A 17,569-nucleotide genomic window follows, 5' to 3' on the forward strand; every position below is an offset into this window, starting at 1 on the left:
TGATACCGTTCAAATAGAAAAGCCACAAGCGGGAGGGAGGTTATATTGGCGTATTCAGACGTGTCAGGTACAGATGAGCATGTCATTGCATACCAAACAGCAAGGATAACTCTGGGGCCTCATGATGGCCTGTGGTTTATGAGAATTTACTGACAAATCAATGTTATAAAGTTAACGAATGCCTGGTCATGAAATTCTCATAAAACCATAAAAGTCGAAGGCTTGCTGCAAACAACAGTATAAAAGCCCTAGTTTCAGTATTAGGGGAAAAATAACAAGCCATACATTGGCATTAAACTGAAGTCAGCATTTTCCTTGAGGTGTGTGTGTGTGTGTGTGTGTGTGTGTGTGAGTGTGAGTGTGAGTGTGAGTGTGAGTGTGAGTGTGAGTGTGTGTGTGTGTGTGTGTGTGTGTGTGTGTGTGTGTGTGTGTGTGTGTGTGTGTGGTACTACGGTTTGGAGCAAACGACTAGCCACAATAGATAGATACAGGCCATCTGGCTACAGCTAACTGGCTAGCATTACACTACCTGGCATTATACCTGGCCCCTTTTACCACATTAACCCCAAGGTTCCTACTCTGGGTCAAACAAGTGTCAAAAATAGCAGATCTAAAAGCCTATAATGCCTTGTGTTTGTGAGGTGTTGTGAGCTTGTAGATCTGATATTTTCAGCAAAGAGATTAGGTGTAGGGAAATACTAGTGGCCCTAGTATAGAGCCCAGACTAGAGGGAAGTATATACTGTAGGCTTTAAGTGGTTAAGAGTCGAGATCAAATGAAATATGCCTTTTAGGCATATTTAGGCTTGAATCAATCAATAACATCCTCCATCAATCAAAGTGATATATTTTTTATAAAAGTAGTGTTATACTAGAAGCAGTGCTCTTCTGAGGACAGGTCTCCACCAGGTCAGCTATAATTATGGCCTCCTGGTGGCGCCGGGAAGGCCAATGTGAAAGGGGTGCCATGTCTTCTTCGGTCCTTAAAGGCAATGTGACACTGCATGCATGATTTGAGGAAATTTGTTCAAAAACTGAGTTTGGCAAAAGTCGACCTGCTGGTGGCGCTATACCAGGCCAATGTGAAACGAGTGGCATTTGTTCCTTGACCTAGTGGGAATGTGAGTGCAGTATTTCTCTGTAATCACAAGCTGCGTTCATGATTTAAGTCATTTTGTTCAAAACGGACCAATCCTGCAAACTTTGGAAGCCAATGTTAGCCAATTAGGATGGAATATGAAATATCGGACGGATCTGTCTTGATCACATGACTATAGAGATACTGTGAATTGCTTGATTTTTGGATAAAATCTAAAGGAATAATATTTAAAAAAATCATTTACATTGTTAAATTATATTCTGATGGCCAACATTGCTGTATAGAGTGAACTCATTCAAGAGAAACAAGTTAAATAGCTAGTGATGTCAGCACAAATTAAGCAGACAAAATTGGAACTGGAACACTATAAAATGTTGTGTATGGGTCCTCTCTCCTGATTGGATGTAATTGGCAACCCACCTGATTTTATTTTTTCTTTGTTGAAAAATGTCATGATAAGGAAGTAAGTTGCTGTTTTATTTGGACTTTAAACCCATTTCCCTTTTACAGACTCTTGTATCTTCATTTTAAGACCTCTTCTTGTTTTCAATTCCAGTTTAGAGCATTTCCTTTTATTATTTTCCAGTTTGTGCTATTTTCTCCCCACTACCAAATGAATACCAAAGCACATGGTGAGGTCTTGTGGGACTGAATGCCTCCAGACTTGTACTTATTAAGAAAATGTAAAAAAAAAATAAAGGTCTAGAAAGTTTTCCACTAAAGAACTGAATAATGCTGTCAGACCAAGCATGTGTTAAAAGTTACAGGCCGGGAATGGAGGAAGTCCCTACGACAGTACCCTCCTGTTAAATCTTTAATTATTACACACTCACACTCCAGAGACAGCCTCAACACTTCTAGCTCTAGGCAGCAGTGTGCTAACACTGAAGACAGCTACTGTATAATAAAATAAAATAAAAAAAGTGCTGATGACATTGTTCGATGATGGCATATAGAAGCCAAAAGGGCAGCGCCGGTGACTCCTCATTAGCAGAGAACTGGAGGCAGTAGATGCTCTCTCCCACGATGCACCAAGAAGACACAACCATAGGTGGACCAGACCACCACATGCCAAGGCAGCTAACACTCATTTACCTCCCACTGACATCCTTGGGGGTCCTCAGAAAATTGCATTTTGGGTTCTTTCTACTCCCCACGCCGCTCACACCCTACCCTCCGCAGTTCCCCTCCCTCTTGTCTCTCTTTTTGCGCCTTGCCAATTAGGAGAGCCTAAGCGACACCGAGGGCCTTTTTTTCCTTCTTCTTCTGAGCCACAGCTTGCGGGAGACTAGTAATTGGACATAGGACACAGGCCATTGGTTCTCCTCGGTTCCGCTTCTCCTTTTCATTCCCTCTCAGCTGGAGCAGCCCTCCAACACCAAATACACGCTAGAGACAGACACATTTAGGGTCCTCAATCACATTTTACACGTTTTGTCAATAACTTAAACATTTTCTAATCAATTAAAAATATTAAATAACATTTTAGATAAAATAATGGGGAGGACAGAATGTGATTTTTCATAATTTGTCAGTGGGAATAGCATACACACATCCCCCATCTTGTTCATGTTGATCCACTCTCTCTGAGGTGTTGTGACAAGATAACACAGTGGCATGTTCAGTGAAGTGGGCTCATTTATAACAGACGTGTTGGAAGAAGCTGCTACCAATGGGCCTCATTCACCAATAAGTTCTTAACTTTCTTCTTAACCTGTTCTTAAATTTCTTCCTAAGTGAATTCCTAAGTGAAGTTGAGTCTGATTCATGAAACGTTCTTAGGAAGGCAAAATTGTTCTTAACTATGTTCTTTTCATGATGAATGCCAATCCTCGTAACTTGAAGGGGTGTGCCAGCTAATACTAATTATCATAGGTAGACGCCCCACATATCCTAATTTGCATCCCTATTACCATAGGGAGCAACCCACAAATCCCCATATAAGGCACGACTTCATGACACTCTCTGCAGTCACACCTGTGTTTGATTGCTGTACACAGAAATCACAAGAAATCACTCACAGAAATAAAGTTGAGAGAATGAAGTCAAGAATCCCTAAAGTGTAAAGATGGTGGAACACTAGACTCCAAACATTAAAAAGATATATATCAATACTATGTACTTCTGAAGTGAACAGCTAATTATTTGTATTTAATGATTGAATGTATTTTATTATTTCACTATAGACATCAAGGTAAATTTGCTGAAATTAGAATGTTATCCATATTTCATGTTTGGAAATCGCATTATTAGTGGATATAAAACATTGTATTACTGAAAGCTGGTGGGTGGGTATAGAGAGGCTTTAAGTTAGCTGCTGCTTGGTATGTAATGGGGTGAAGTAGGGTAGGGGTGTGGTTGGGATATGGTGCAAGGGGGGCTTTCAGGTAGGAAGGGGACAGGAAAATGGGCGTGTGGCAGCTGTTGGGATATGGGGGTGAGGGTTTAGGGAGTTGGGTTATGGGGGGGGCTGGGGGGGCGATGAAGGGTTTGGCGGGGGGGGGGGGGGGGGGGCATTTTGGTTTGGGATGCAATTTTCAGACCTGTTGAAAACTAGTCTAAAGCAGTGGTTCTAAACATTTTCATGTCAAGGACCACCACATTGACATGCATTCTGCAGACCCCCACCTGAAAATATTTTCTGCCTGGGAAGATTTTTCAAGATTTATCAGTGTTTAAAAAATATCCGATCAAGCTCAAAATGGGCTGTAATGGTAATGCGTTGTGAGCTTGTAAATCGGCTATTTTCAAACAAAGTTTAAAACTGGGTTAAAATGGTAAAACTCTTCCTCGTTTTACAGTGGACCCCCTGGAACTTCCTAAAGGATCCCTGGGGGTCCCCAAACCACACTTTGAGAACCACTGCTCTAAAGATATGATACAAATATTTTGGTGATTTAAATCATATTATTATACAACTGTAGAATTGAAGAAACCTAAAGAATAAATTATTTTAGCACAGCATGACACACTTAAGAACTAAAAGGCCACCCTAAGAGTGCTCTACAGTGTGCGTAGATTTTTTCTTAACATAAGAACAAATCGCAGCTAAGAAAACATTGGTGTATGCCAAATCTTCTTAAAAAACTTCTTAAAAGGGTCTAAGAACAAATTTCTTCGTAAGAACGTTCGTAAGTAGGTTGGTGAATCGGGCCCAATGTTTGTTTGTAAGAACGATTTGACACGTGCAGGTTGACATTAGATGCCTTTCAACCAGAATTACATGACGCTTTATTGTTTAATAAAAAGCATTTCTATCCAATCGTTTTCTGTTTTCCCTTGTATTTCCAACCCCATCTATTGACACTGAGATGTGGACGTGGCCTTGCACAAACCGGTCCAGAAATACAAGGGAAAACTGAAAACAATCTGATAAAAATGCTTTTTATTTAAAAATACGGGAGTGGCGTTTAATTCTGGTTGAACAGCATCTATTCTGAAATGAAACTTGGGTACAGAGCACACGAGCGGAGTGGAGCGGGACGGAAAGCCGCTCCGCGCTCCAGGGGTCTATGGTACCGTTCACTCTTCGCTCATGTCGCGCCCCCCGCCGCTCCGCTCCCCCCCGCTCCGCCGCTCCGCTCGATTTGCGTATCGCTCACCGCTCACTCCGCGCTCCGCTCAGGGTCGTCAAAAAGCAGCAAAAAAAAGTCCGAAACACTTTCTCCTTCGCCAGTGTGTTCCCATCCAACACAAACGCCTGCGGTAATGTGAGCCTCGGCTTGATGGAGATCTGTCTAGGCAATCTAAGGCATTGTATTTTAAGACGGGCAATATTAAATCCTGTTGGTTATTGATTAGGCTAATCACCACAACCGAGAGAGGGAGGCGAGTCGTGGCGTGTGTTTTTCATTCAGCAAAATCAGCCTCACTTGCGTTTAAAATCGTATCCTTTGACTGGCTTAACTGACACAAGGTAGGCTACTTATTATAACATAGCCTAGTTGTAGCCTACTTGTGTGGATGATATAGATACATTTTGTGAAATCTTGATGAAGGGAATTCTCTGTCTGTTCTCCTCTCCGCGGTAACGACATATGGCTGCACTGCCACTACTGCACCCGGCACTGTTTTGTTGGAAACCTGCGGTGCGTGGCCCCAACAGGGTCGGCCAGGAGCGGAGGAGGTCTGCGCTCCAAGGAGCGGAGGAAAAGCCTCGCTCCGAAGCCACTCAGACCCGTTTGAAAAGTCGCTCGCTCACGCTCACGTCAAAAACGGCCCGCTCCGCTCCCCGCGCCGCTCGCGCTCCACTCCGCTCGTATGCTCTGAAGTTGGGTAAGCACTTTATTTTTGAAATCTGAACGTTTGTTTTGCCTGCCGTGTTGCTTTCAGTCTACCTCGCAACATGCAAGGTTGAGGTGGCTGCATGACGGGCGTTATCTCTGGGAGAAATCCACACAATCCTTTCTTTTTTTTTCACTTTTCTTGGTACAATTTGCTAGTGCTCCTCTGATCAGTGGAGCTGCCTTAATAGAAACATAGAGATACAAAGAGGAAGTTCTGTCTTTTTAATACCACAGCTGAGCAGTATCGGACCCCCCACATAAATCCCTAGTGGGGAATAGGTTGGCAGACCTGGTTGGGATAACCTGTGTGGACCCAGTCACACCTACAGTAAACATGGGTTTATCGGTAACCAATCTGTTCGCCCTCCCGGCTGTTTGCCCTAATTCTTTTACGCAGATCTCACGCTCACCGCACGGTGGGGTGGGGTGGTTTTTGTATACTTGTATAATTTGTTTTACTGAGGATAAGATGAGAAATAAGTTTAGGGTTAGACAGTTTAGAGTTACATACTTTTACTCCACTAAAATATTTGAAAACTTAGGTTTAACGAGGTTACGTTTAGGAATACCAGGCAATGAGGCAGAGACCATGTACCGTTCCGCCAAATAGACGCCCAAGGCGAACGGCCGGGAGGGTGAACAGACTGGTATTCGGTTTATCTGGGTTGGTGCTTCAGTGCTCCTTCAGAACTGACAGCACTAAATGTGCTGTGAACACACTCGGTAAGCTACAGTGAAAATGTTTGCAAGGGGGGAGGGGGAGAAACGGTAACACAAGTTCTATTACTTGGATAGATGATGTGTACACAACCATCTTCCCCTATTTATGTCAAACTGTCGCAGTGTCAAGGCTACAAGGCAGGCTTCCAAAAGCTAATGGCTAATGGCTGTGTAATTAGCACTTAAAACGTCAAGCCCTGCCTCTTTCATTAGGATTGCCCTCCCAGGGGGGACTCTAGCCTCCTGTTTTTTTTTGTGCTTTTTTTTTTTTTTTTTTTTTTTTCGAAGCGGACTCACTGCCTTTGGGGACATTCTTTTTGTAATGATTTTAAATCCTCCAGCTGTTTAATGGGACAGGAACAGCTTGATTCACTCCCCCCCTCCATGGCTGTTCCATCAAACGCCAAGCCGCTTCCTATATCTCATCTTCACAACTCGCATCGCTAGGGATTGATTAGGGACGAGGAAGGCTGCATGTCTGCCTACCATCCATAATGTGATTTCCCCAAACGATAATTGGTATTTAGTCAAAGACATTTTCCCCCTTAGGCGACGTGTCAGCCTTTTTGTCTTGTTGTTTAATTGAGTGAAGCTTTATGTGTGCCAACTATGCATTATTCCCTAATTTTTAAACTGCCATACTGTGTACAGAAATGTGAATGCCTAGTGATGTCCATGACCCAGCAGTTATTGTCCAATCCATGTGCACTTGAGCAAGGCACTTAACTCGCCATTCTGCCATTTAGGCTGAAAAATACCTAAAGAAAATAAGAAATCCTAACAGTTTCTGAAAAACCTGTTTCTCTGTCAGTGGTTCTCAAGCCTTTTCATGTCAAGGACCCCCTAGAATTATATGTATTTGACCACTGACCCCCATCTGAAAGTTCCAGGGACCAAGAGAAAGAAGGATTTGCGTTACAAATGTCTGCTTTAAAAAGATTTGCACACATTTTCAAGATTTTTCAAAAATAGCAGATCTACAAGCTCGCTGCGCGGCATTCGGTGCCGTGCTGTGAACTTGTATATCTGCTATTTTTTTTTATAGTTAAAGCATAAAATAATGGTTAAAGTGGAGACAGAGATATGTGTACCCGCTAATGGGTTAAGCTACGTTGCTGACAGTGTAATTGTGCGTGTAAACACACATGTGTGTTTACCACTTTGTCACACAACAAATAGGGAAAATGTTTGATCTACAGGCTCACAATGCATCACAGAATATATTAAATGGGGATACCAGAGTTAATGAAATTGTAAGTAAGGTGTTCTAAAATGTAAAAAAAACACAATAATATCAAAGGATTGTGACCTTCTATGTGAATTGTTTAAATAATTTTCGGCAGACCTCTGGGGTAGGCAACCTTAGGCACGGGTGCCAACATTGGCACAGGGGAGGGTGATCACTGGCACACTGGCAGAAGTGTGAGAGAGGATTTTTATTTTAAAATCAAACATTGTTTTAAACAAGGTCAATTAAATTAAGTCAGCAAATTACATCCTGCAAATAATTCTACATTCATTACAATTTGGAACTTTGACTGGGAGCGAGTCGGGGAGAGTCTAATGATTGTTATAACAATCCAAAAAAAGATATATATATATATATATATATATATATATATATATATATATATATATATATATATATATATATATATATTGATGGGGTGTTATTCAAATCTATGTTGATATGGCACACTACTGTATCTAGAAAATAAAAACATGGAACTTAATTTCAAAAAGGTTGCTGACCCCTGCTGTAGGAGGAGGGGAAAGAACAGGAAGATAAGGAAAACGTATCACAAGGGTGACCTCCCTATGAACCACCCTAACGTTTTTTTCTTTTCTTTTTTTAACGCTTAGACAGTCAAGCTTTTCAGAAGATAAAAAAACTCCCACGACAGAAGGAATGTGACTGGTTCTGCCATGAATTGATCAAATGTAAAAGGTTTGTTTACATCACATTCTGCAGACCTCTGTTTTGCATTTTGCTCGAAAAGGAAGAATCTGAAGAATAGTATGATAGGGCAAAAGAGTCACAAGGCTGACTATGGTATGAACTATGAACTAACCCCCAAAGGCAACATGGACAACAAACGTCATGCAAACACATCCAAGGAACTATCCCGAACAAACATCTCTTTAAGACTAGTCCTGTGCCCGGGGGGTATGCACAGTATATGAGGGATTGAATGTAGGAGTATCAGAAGTAATGTTGAAGAACCCAGACCGGTGCCCGCTGGGCAGAAGAACAGTCACGTCCAGTTGTGCAATACCCGTTGTACCAGTCTGTGATATCAGTACTTTGATGTCAGAGAATGATGTCAGCATGCAGACAGACAGCCATGCTGGTGACACTGTTTATTATCACTCAGTGATGTCAGCACGCTCATCTCCGAATTTGGGCATTGTTTCAGCACTCAGCTGTTACCATGGTGACAACACTGTTTAGACAGACGGTCAGACGGCGAATGCCGGATGGACAGACATTCGCTAAATGAATAGTTATTAAATATATACCAGATGCATTTCCCCCATTTGAAATAGTTAAATAAAGGCCTTATATGGTGTTTTGAGAGCGAAAAGATACGTACATACATAACGTGTGTTTACCTTAGACATCCTCCGCAAGCACATTGTGATCATTGTACCTTAATCATAGTAGCCGTGGCCATATAGTACTATAAATGGATAATTGTACAATTTGTCTTACGTTGTGCTATGTGGGGACGTTTGGACCCTCACACATATAAAGTATACACACACACTGCTGTCTCTCTGTCAATAAGACTGCCATATCTGAATGCCAGCAGTGCAGGGTCTGGTAACGGTTTAGCAAACACACCAGCAGCTCTGGTGTGACATTGAATTTCACACAACATTAAACATTTTGCCCTCTGTAACGAGAGCGCTAGGAGCTTCTTCTTTTTCTTTTTTCCTTTTGGCCTTGGCAGGCAGCGCTGACAGATACTTTGCATGACAGTGTGCTTTTCTGATTTTTTTTTTTTCGTTTCCTTCTTTCTGCTTCACGTCTCCTGTCGGCAGACTTGAATGAAAAATGAGGCGACGGGGGATTTTGCTGAAATATCAATTTACTGCCTTTGCTTTTGGCCTCCTCTTCCCTCCCAAGGACGTGGAGTTGAGTCCCCTCTGAACGTTGTTGTCTTTTACCAGAGCATGGGTTATATGAGGCACTGCAGGCACTTTAAGGGAATGCCCATTCTATGGGAACTCCCCTTCTAATGTAGCCTGGAATCGACCAATCCAACGCTGCAAATTTCGCTTTTTGCCCTTGGTCAGATTTGGCCCCGCTCAATTGTGAATCCATTTCCTCACCCTGAAGAGTTAATCAGGGCCCAGTATTGGTCTGGTCTATGTTACTGAACTTTTTCGTCTGTCCTAGTGGATTATGAATTGGGCTTTAGGCCTTCCCAGAAGGGGATTGCAGATAGACCCTTCTCCTCTTAGCCTGTTATTGAACTACCTTTTGAAATAACCCTCTCTCTCTCTCTCTCTCTCTCTCTCTCTCTCTCTCTCTCTCTCTCTCTCTCTCTCTCTCTCTCTCTCTCTCTCTCTCTCAGTGTATGTGTGGGTGTGGGGCTTTGTGTCCATCACCATCATCAGCCTGTTGTCCCTGCTGGGTGTGATCCTGGTGCCCATCCTCAACCAGTCCTGCTTCAAGTACCTGCTCACCTTCCTGGTGGCGCTGGCAGTGGGCACGCTGAGCGGTGACGCCCTCCTTCACCTGCTGCCCCATGTGAGTACCAACACACAACAATCGACTAAGAGCCGATGCATACTCCACTTTTAGAGACAAGTTTAAACCGGTTTGGGGTGTCACAACATCTCGGCAGCACCGAAGAGCTGACGTAATGATGGTACCCGAACCTCTGAATGAATGAGGTGGATTATATATTATTATATTTTTTTGATGTGCTGCATGACGCTGAGACATAGCTGCTGGTAGGGATGAGGGAGGATAGGTAAGGTGGTCATAGTTGCCACATAGTGGCCTCTTTGTTTCATGGCTGTGTGAAAGAGATAAGGTTCTTGGCTTTTAATGCGCTCTGCAGAGAGGAAAGTGTGATGTTTTGTTTTAGCGAATTAATAATGAATTGTGAGAGGGAGGGCAAGTGAGTCCATCTATTTTCCTTCCTGAAGCAATATGTCTGATGTGTGAATGTTACAGCGCTGTAAATAAATCATTTTATATTGCATCTGAGTCAAAGTGAACTGATCTTTTGAGATCCGCTGGGCTTTAGTCATAAAGTCCATTAATTAAGTAGGATTTCTGCGTCATGACGTCATATTGTAGTTTTGATAGAACCGAACCGTTTGAAACTTGGCTCTAAAAGTGGAGTATGCATCGTCCTTAGTCACTCAACACTGAAAAATGTCCCATGTGAGTTCTTCGCTCGTGCATGAGACTGTTTAGCCCGGAAGTGTTTAAAAAGTTTATTATACTGTTGTATAGTATAAATACTAGCATCCAAACAAGGGGATTTCAAGAACACTGGTTTAACGGTTTAACATTACTATGAAATGAAATCTAAGGACTCTTCCAACCTCGTGGGCGAACAGAAAGATTTGCCTTTTTCGAGAATGTTAGCTCTGAGCAAAGCAATGAATGCTAAGCTTGATACAGTGGGAACAAAGGCATCTAAAGCAAATTGACTAAACGGCAGACACTTCACAGTCATGGTGCTGAATTTGAGCATTGCAAGAGACTCATTCAAGTTGAGAAATATTGACCCAACTGTCCAGGAAAGCCAGACCACTCGGTCCTAACAAGACCCGGTGCGGTGGAAGGTTTTGCCGTATCAATGCGTCTCATCACAGTTTCCTGCCATGCAGAGCAACTGGTGTGATGTGACTAATTGGGTGGTAAAAGTGAAACACGAGTTAAAACAGTGGAAGTTATTGTATTTTCTTGGTGCTCTCTGCTCTCATCCCAGCGGGTCTGTGACACAGATGAGCAACATCAAGAAAGAAAGCGCCCCACGAATGAACCCCACGTTTTAGATGTTAGAAATAAAAGCGCTCTGAAAAAGCCTTCTCTTTCTTGTCTCTGAGAGCTAAAAGAAAAAACACCACAGACTTTTCTCTTAAAACAGTGTGGTGTAGTGGGTGGATATTATTATAAGCGCAATCGGCTAACAGCCTCCTGTGAGCAATTCCAACAAAACCTGCAGTCTAATTGGGTGTGACAACGTTGCGCTCTTGGATGTCACACTCTCATTTAGAAGTGAATACATTGTGTTTCCTTCGATTCGGATGAAATCACGCACATCCAGACACTCATTAGACACTTATTTCATACTTGGAGAAATTGCTCTATATATATATCAGGATCAAAGTCTAATAATATGCACTAAGTTTCACTTTGTTCAAATGTGCCATTTCTTTCTTTACTTTTTTTCAGAAAAGCTATAAAACCTTGTGTTAACTTTCACTTCAGAATTCTGCTTTACAATTATATGTGCAGGTTTTCATTTATACCTTTTATTATGTGGTTTGGTTAGTACACCAATATTTCAGTAACACCGATGCAGTAAGTTAATTTTGTCTGTTAGTGGAGTGGATACAGACTAAGGCTATAGGCAATATATTGAAATTGTACCTTCATCAAGGTATCAACATGTGAGGTATACATACCGATGAAGACGGCTTGAAATTAGGTATTGGTGTATGTGTCACATTAATTAACAGACACACTATGCATGCACATGGCACATGCAAAAAAGCAGAACATGGAAATAAGGCATTTACTGTACAATGTGCATGCATGGATATGTGGGTTAGGCAGGCAGTAGTCTCGCGTAGCCAGACAACTATTCCACAATCTCTGAATGCTATATAGAGTCTGGAACAGCAGCTCCCGAACGGCGAGTAATGGAAACGGGCATTACCGTTCAAGAAAATATATTTTAAAATGTCATTTCTGCTAAGCAGCAAGCTAAACATGCTTATATGATTTTTATTTATATAATGATAAATGTGTGCAATGTGAGCCGGAAAACGGAAGTGACTAGGAGGCTTCACTTCCGCTTTAACCGGTACTCATCGTTCTTCTTTCGATGCACCAGACTGTATGACGGGAGCATTTCCAAATCGCGGAGTCAACATTTTGGCCACGCGAGACTAGGCAGGCAGTGGACCTAAAGCAGAAAAAAAAACATTAAACACAATATAATGCAATTGTTTTTACTAATATATAGCGAGTAATATTGATATCGAGGTATTCAAAGGTTTTCCTAATATCTCCCAGCCTTTATACATACTGTAGCTCTGTTTGAATTTCACTTTTCATCTCATTTGTGGAATGAAACTTAATTTCCAATGGCCCTCCAGTAGCCAGGGTTGACCCAGGGGCATGATCCTCCTCCTATGTTCCACAGCACTCTCGTGTCCTCTGTCTCAGCCATTGGTCCAGTAGTCGCTCACCAGTTGCCACTTACCCTGACCACCGCTCCGTAAAACAATTCACTGCTCCCTGCCAAGCTGCCCCCCTGCGTACAGTCCCGCTCACGCAATTACCTCCAATCATCCTCCACTAGGCTCTACTTAAACCACGTTGCTTGACTGTGGTGGAAAGTAACCAAGTGCATTGATTCAAGTTCTTTTTTTTTATATATATTTTTTTACACTTTTTTCTACTTATACTCCACTACATCTCTGAGTTTAATACTGTACCTATTCACTCCACTTTAGAGATAAATGTTGTACTTTTTCACTCCCCTACAATCATTTGACCGCTTTAGTTTTTAGTTACAACGCAGGTATAGATTATGTCGCACAAGTGGTGTTGATAGCTAAAAATAACACATTTTCAAGCTAACAACGCTTGCTTAGTGTTGTTGGCTTAAAAGTCAAAAGCATAGTTTAAAACCAGGCTTTATCTTTGCCCTTCTATCCCTATCCCCACTCTGCAACCCTCTTGCTCTCTCGCTCTCTCAGTCCCAGGGGCAGCACGACCACAGCAATCCGGGAGCGCCTCGGGAGCAGAGCATGCTGGTGGAGTTTGACGGCGTGTGGAAGGGCCTCACGGCGCTGTCGGGCATCTACCTCCTCTTCATCATCGAACACTGCATCGGCATGTTCAAGCACTACAAAGATCAAGGGGTGAGTTGTTTTCCTGAACTTGAATGCAGCGTTTTCTGTTGAAAGTATTGCCCTCTGTGTGTAGAAATCCATGCCATTAAGCCACATCTCCAGTATTGACTTGATTATGCTTGGTTCAGTGTGGTATCACGCACCGGAAATAGACAACCTCCAAGCTCAGTGCGACGGGTTGTCTGCTTGGAGGTCTGCTATTTTCGATTTTCCACCAAAAAGGCCCTTTAGAAGTTTTAGCCCCTGCCTCTCTAACATTGTCTTCACGTCCCTGTTCAGGATTTTACCATGTGTTTTGTCTGTGGGCAGATTTTTATATCCGAGTGGCTTAGAGAGGCTGTCTAGAAATTGGAAGGCCGCTGGCTCGACCCTAGGTTCACCCAGCCATGTGTAGAAGTGTCCCTGAGCAAGTTGCTTAACACATCGGACGCCCACGTGGTTAACGTGTCTTAATTTGCTGGTGCCCATGGCAACGCGTCATTTTACCTACCGGCGAGAGTACTGGCGAGAAAAGTAATCCGAGTAAATGTAATCCGAGTATGTCCTGTTTATTTCGCGAAAATCTTTTCTTTCAGTCAGGACCGTTTTTTATAATTTCTAAGCCACAGTGTTTGTGTTACGGCAGGTAGAAGAGGCTGCCGTTTTGAAATGAAAGTGATTTAAAAGCTAGATTAGGAGATTTTTGTGCAGCCGCTAAACAGGAAGTCAACGAGACACACAGCACGTCCGGGTGACGTAATTGCGCACTGCATGTTGGGAAATGGAGTTTGTTTCATCACCGCGGTAGCCAAGTGCAGTAGCTACAGTACAGTATAGTTTACTGTACAACGCGTCAAACGCGTCGTGGGCCTCCAGCGACATCAAAGAAATTGACTTGTAGACACCACGTGGGCATCCGATGTGTTAATGGGATATTCTACTTTCAAAAAAAAGTTTGGTAATTTTATCGTCTACTCAGGCTTTTGTGAACACCCTGGACAGATTTTAATTTGCTAGATTCAATATTTAGATATTTGATATTAATTTTAGCTGACACTCGCCACCCAGGGCCCCTTCCTATACGTACATATGAATGGGCAAACATGGCCTATCCAGGGCCCATATAGGAATGGGCCCTAGATAGGGAGTGTCTGATAAAATGTCAAATATCTAAATCTTGAACGAAGCGAATTAAAAACTGTCCAGGGTGTCCACACAAGCCTGAGTAGACGATAATGACCAAAAGTGGAATATCCCTTTAACCCCTAACAGCTCTGGCCTGTGCGCTCATCATGCCTTATCTGAGCAGCCATCTGCTGGGTGTAGTTATGTACCCTCCGCTGGGGAGCAGAAAATACTCCCTTTCCCATAACAAGGCTGTGACACACTTACAGTAAGTTGATGTCGGGCCGTCTGTCTATATCTGTGGCACAAAATATGTTGTTAGAATGTTCCGGTGTGCACACGGCCGTCAGTGGTACTGAGGGTTCTGTACTCGAAAGGGTCTGGCGAACAACTAAAGCAATGGGTGTCTCCCTCGATAAGAGTAGGCCAGGGGGATAGTGCTCTCTGGTTGTGTGTGTGTGTGTGGGTGGGTGAGAGAGATACAGACAGAAACACACTTGTACAGATGTGCCATTTCAAAACGTCACACGTACTGCCATTGGCAAGACAGTCTATATTCAGGGGATTTTGCTGAACATTGAGCTTGTGGATAAGCTCTTTTTTTTATGACCTCTTGCTTTGAAAGTTTAAATATACCTATGAAGGTGGTTCTGCTTTTCAATGGTAATGGAGTGGTTTCCTGCCATTTGCAAGTTTCTGCAAAAATACGATACAAAGCATACAAATTAGAAAGGCAAAACAGGGAAAGAAACCAAAACGGGGGAAAAAATGCAGGACAGCTGTAAATACTGAAGAGTTGAAACGGTGTGTGTGTGTGTGTGTGTGTGTGTGTGTGTGTGTGTGTGTGTGTGTGTGTTTGTGTGTGTGTGTGTGTGTGTGTGTGTGTGTGTGTGTGTGTGTGTGTGTGTGTGTGTGTGTGTCTAAGGCGTAGCATTGACATGCTGTCTGTCTGTTTTTGTTGTGCAATGCTTCTGAAACCCTCCTTGGCTTTTATTTACACTGCAGAATACTGCCACCTCCTGGCAGGGAGTTATTTAGCGTGTGCACAGCTACTTGGAGTCGGAGTCGACACCTGACCCTACTGATCTCCTGGCTGTTTCATAGTCTGTAGTAATCAGGACAAGTCACTTTGGTGTGTTGTAGGCCAGGGGCCTTTCCTTTTCCTGTGCCCTACCTGTGTCAGCCCACTTCTCTAAGTTTGAGGCCGCTATAGCGCCGCTCTTGAGAAAACAGGGTCATTAACCCCAAACGAGCGCGGTGCCAAACGTCCCAATTTAAAATGCCACGGAGAGCAGCTGAACTGATGGCCTCTGTTCCTCACAGGGACGTCTGTGCGGCAGGAAGAGGAGGGGCGACGAGGCCAAGATCGGGAGGAAGCTGTCGGACCACAAACTGAACCGCCGCTCAGACGCAGAGTGGCTCAACCTCAAACCTCTGACCGAAGGTGCTACACCAGTTACTATAGTTATAGGAAATATTAATTGGTTTTGTTTTATTTTGTTATGACTGCATAGGAAGTTTACTTTTAAGAATTTACTATTTTTACTAGTTTAGTTTTTGTTTATTTGTGCGTATTACGAGGAAAGCCTTGATTTATATAGAAGGTTGGATGAATGAATGAACGTGTGAATGACATCACATATTATGGTGAGGAAAAACTTTTTTCGTCTATTTCCACTATCAATGTTCTTTTTTAAGTATAAAGTTGTCAAATATGTCAGTAATTTCTTTGTATATTTAGGTCATGTGTCATATCTGCCATGTGCAACTTCAAAGCTTAAAAGCCAAACAGAAATGTAATTGTCAACAACAAAAACACAATTAAATCGTTAATCGTAAGTATTTGAGTGACAATTAATCGTCATGTAAAATGTCTTAATCATGACGGCCCTACCCTGGTGCCCTAACCTTCCTCCCCCCCTCCCCCAGGTCCTGACGGCACCGTGGTCTCGTCGTGCGACAACGGCCACAACGACACGCAGCTGTCAGAGCTCCAGCCTCCCGACTCTCCCACCAACAAGACGCCCCTGGCGCCGGCCGACACCGACCACCACCACGAGCACGGCCACGCCTCCTCGCCCGTCAAGGAGAACGGACGCCACGCCAAGAAGCACGGGCACCACCACGGGCACGGCCACTCACACGCCGCCAACTGCCACTCGGACCAGGAGATGAAGGACGCGGGCATCGCCAGCATCGCCTGGATGGTGATCATGGGCGACGGCATGCACAACTTCAGCGATGGTCTGGCCATAGGTGGGTTGGTTTGAGTCCCAACGCTTGTTTGATCTGTTGAACCCATTAACACTTGGGATGCTATTATTTTTGTCCCGGAAGCCACAATCGTGTCAATGTTGTGGAAATTCACAATGTTGTAATGGCGGTCAGTATGTTTACTTTCAAACGTGGCCGACCATATTACAAAAATATTGGCATCTCAAGTGTTAAGTGGTTGATCAGAGTTAATTTAGTTGATTATAAAACATCTTCTATTCAACGTTTTCCATGTAGATTCTTTGATGGAAAAAATGAATAAAAAGCCTTTGTGGCCTGGTACTTATTTCCACAAATGCCTTCAGTCAGTCAGTCAGTCAGTCAGTCAGTCAGTCAGTCAGTCAGTCAGTCAGTACTCCAGTCAATACTTGAGAAACATGAATCCAGAAAGTTGAAAAACTGTAGATAGATCGTGTGTTGTCATCATCAAGGCCAGGCACACAGGCATGGAGGAGTTCTACCAGCCATCATTTATACGAATAAGATATTCTGTTCAAAGTCTTTTCCGTTTCATTAGTTCCTAACTTAACAGACTCAGCCAAAGGACAGTGACCGTCTCTGATCTCCTCCACAAAGACGTGGCTTCGCAATTATGCATACCTCTCAGCTGTACTTAGAGCAAGTATTAACGTGATTATTTGGCCATTATTTTTCACCAGTAAACATTCACTTCCCCATCACCCTACCCCCATTTGGTCACAGCTTCAATCAGTCAAATAATTATCTTTGATTATGTGTTCTGAGCATTTAGCATCGGCCACGGTTAGACTCAAGCCTGATTAAAAGCTCCATCGTAACGGAACCCAATTAAAAGAAAAAAAGAAAAAGACAAACTTTACTCATCTCTCACTTGGATAAAGGCAAACTGGCAACCATTCTTATAATCACAATTATAATTACTTTAATTGTCACATTATTAACACGCACACAGTAAAATCCTGGGTTAATGTATCCATTTTGTAAACTCAAGAGGA

The 17,569-nt window shown here is 42.9% G+C and overlaps 1 protein-coding gene across 1 annotated transcript in view; it reads left to right on the forward strand.

The window, feature by feature from the left end:
* slc39a10 (solute carrier family 39 member 10) overlaps nt 1–17,569 on the forward strand; it is a 62,900-nt gene that overhangs the window by 39,413 nt on the left and 5,918 nt on the right. Inside the window, exons 8-11 of the mRNA XM_080752991.1 lie at nt 9,686–9,861; nt 13,062–13,226; nt 15,645–15,765; nt 16,251–16,577. Of these exons, the coding sequence (XP_080609117.1) occupies nt 9,686–9,861; nt 13,062–13,226; nt 15,645–15,765; nt 16,251–16,577 (789 nt within the window). The remainder of the gene's footprint in view (nt 1–9,685; nt 9,862–13,061; nt 13,227–15,644; nt 15,766–16,250; nt 16,578–17,569) is intronic.

This window comes from Nannobrachium achirus (genome assembly GCF_963921795.1).
Source record: "Nannobrachium achirus genome assembly, chromosome: 22".
In the NCBI taxonomy this organism is placed as follows: domain Eukaryota; kingdom Metazoa; phylum Chordata; class Actinopteri; order Myctophiformes; family Myctophidae; genus Nannobrachium; species Nannobrachium achirus.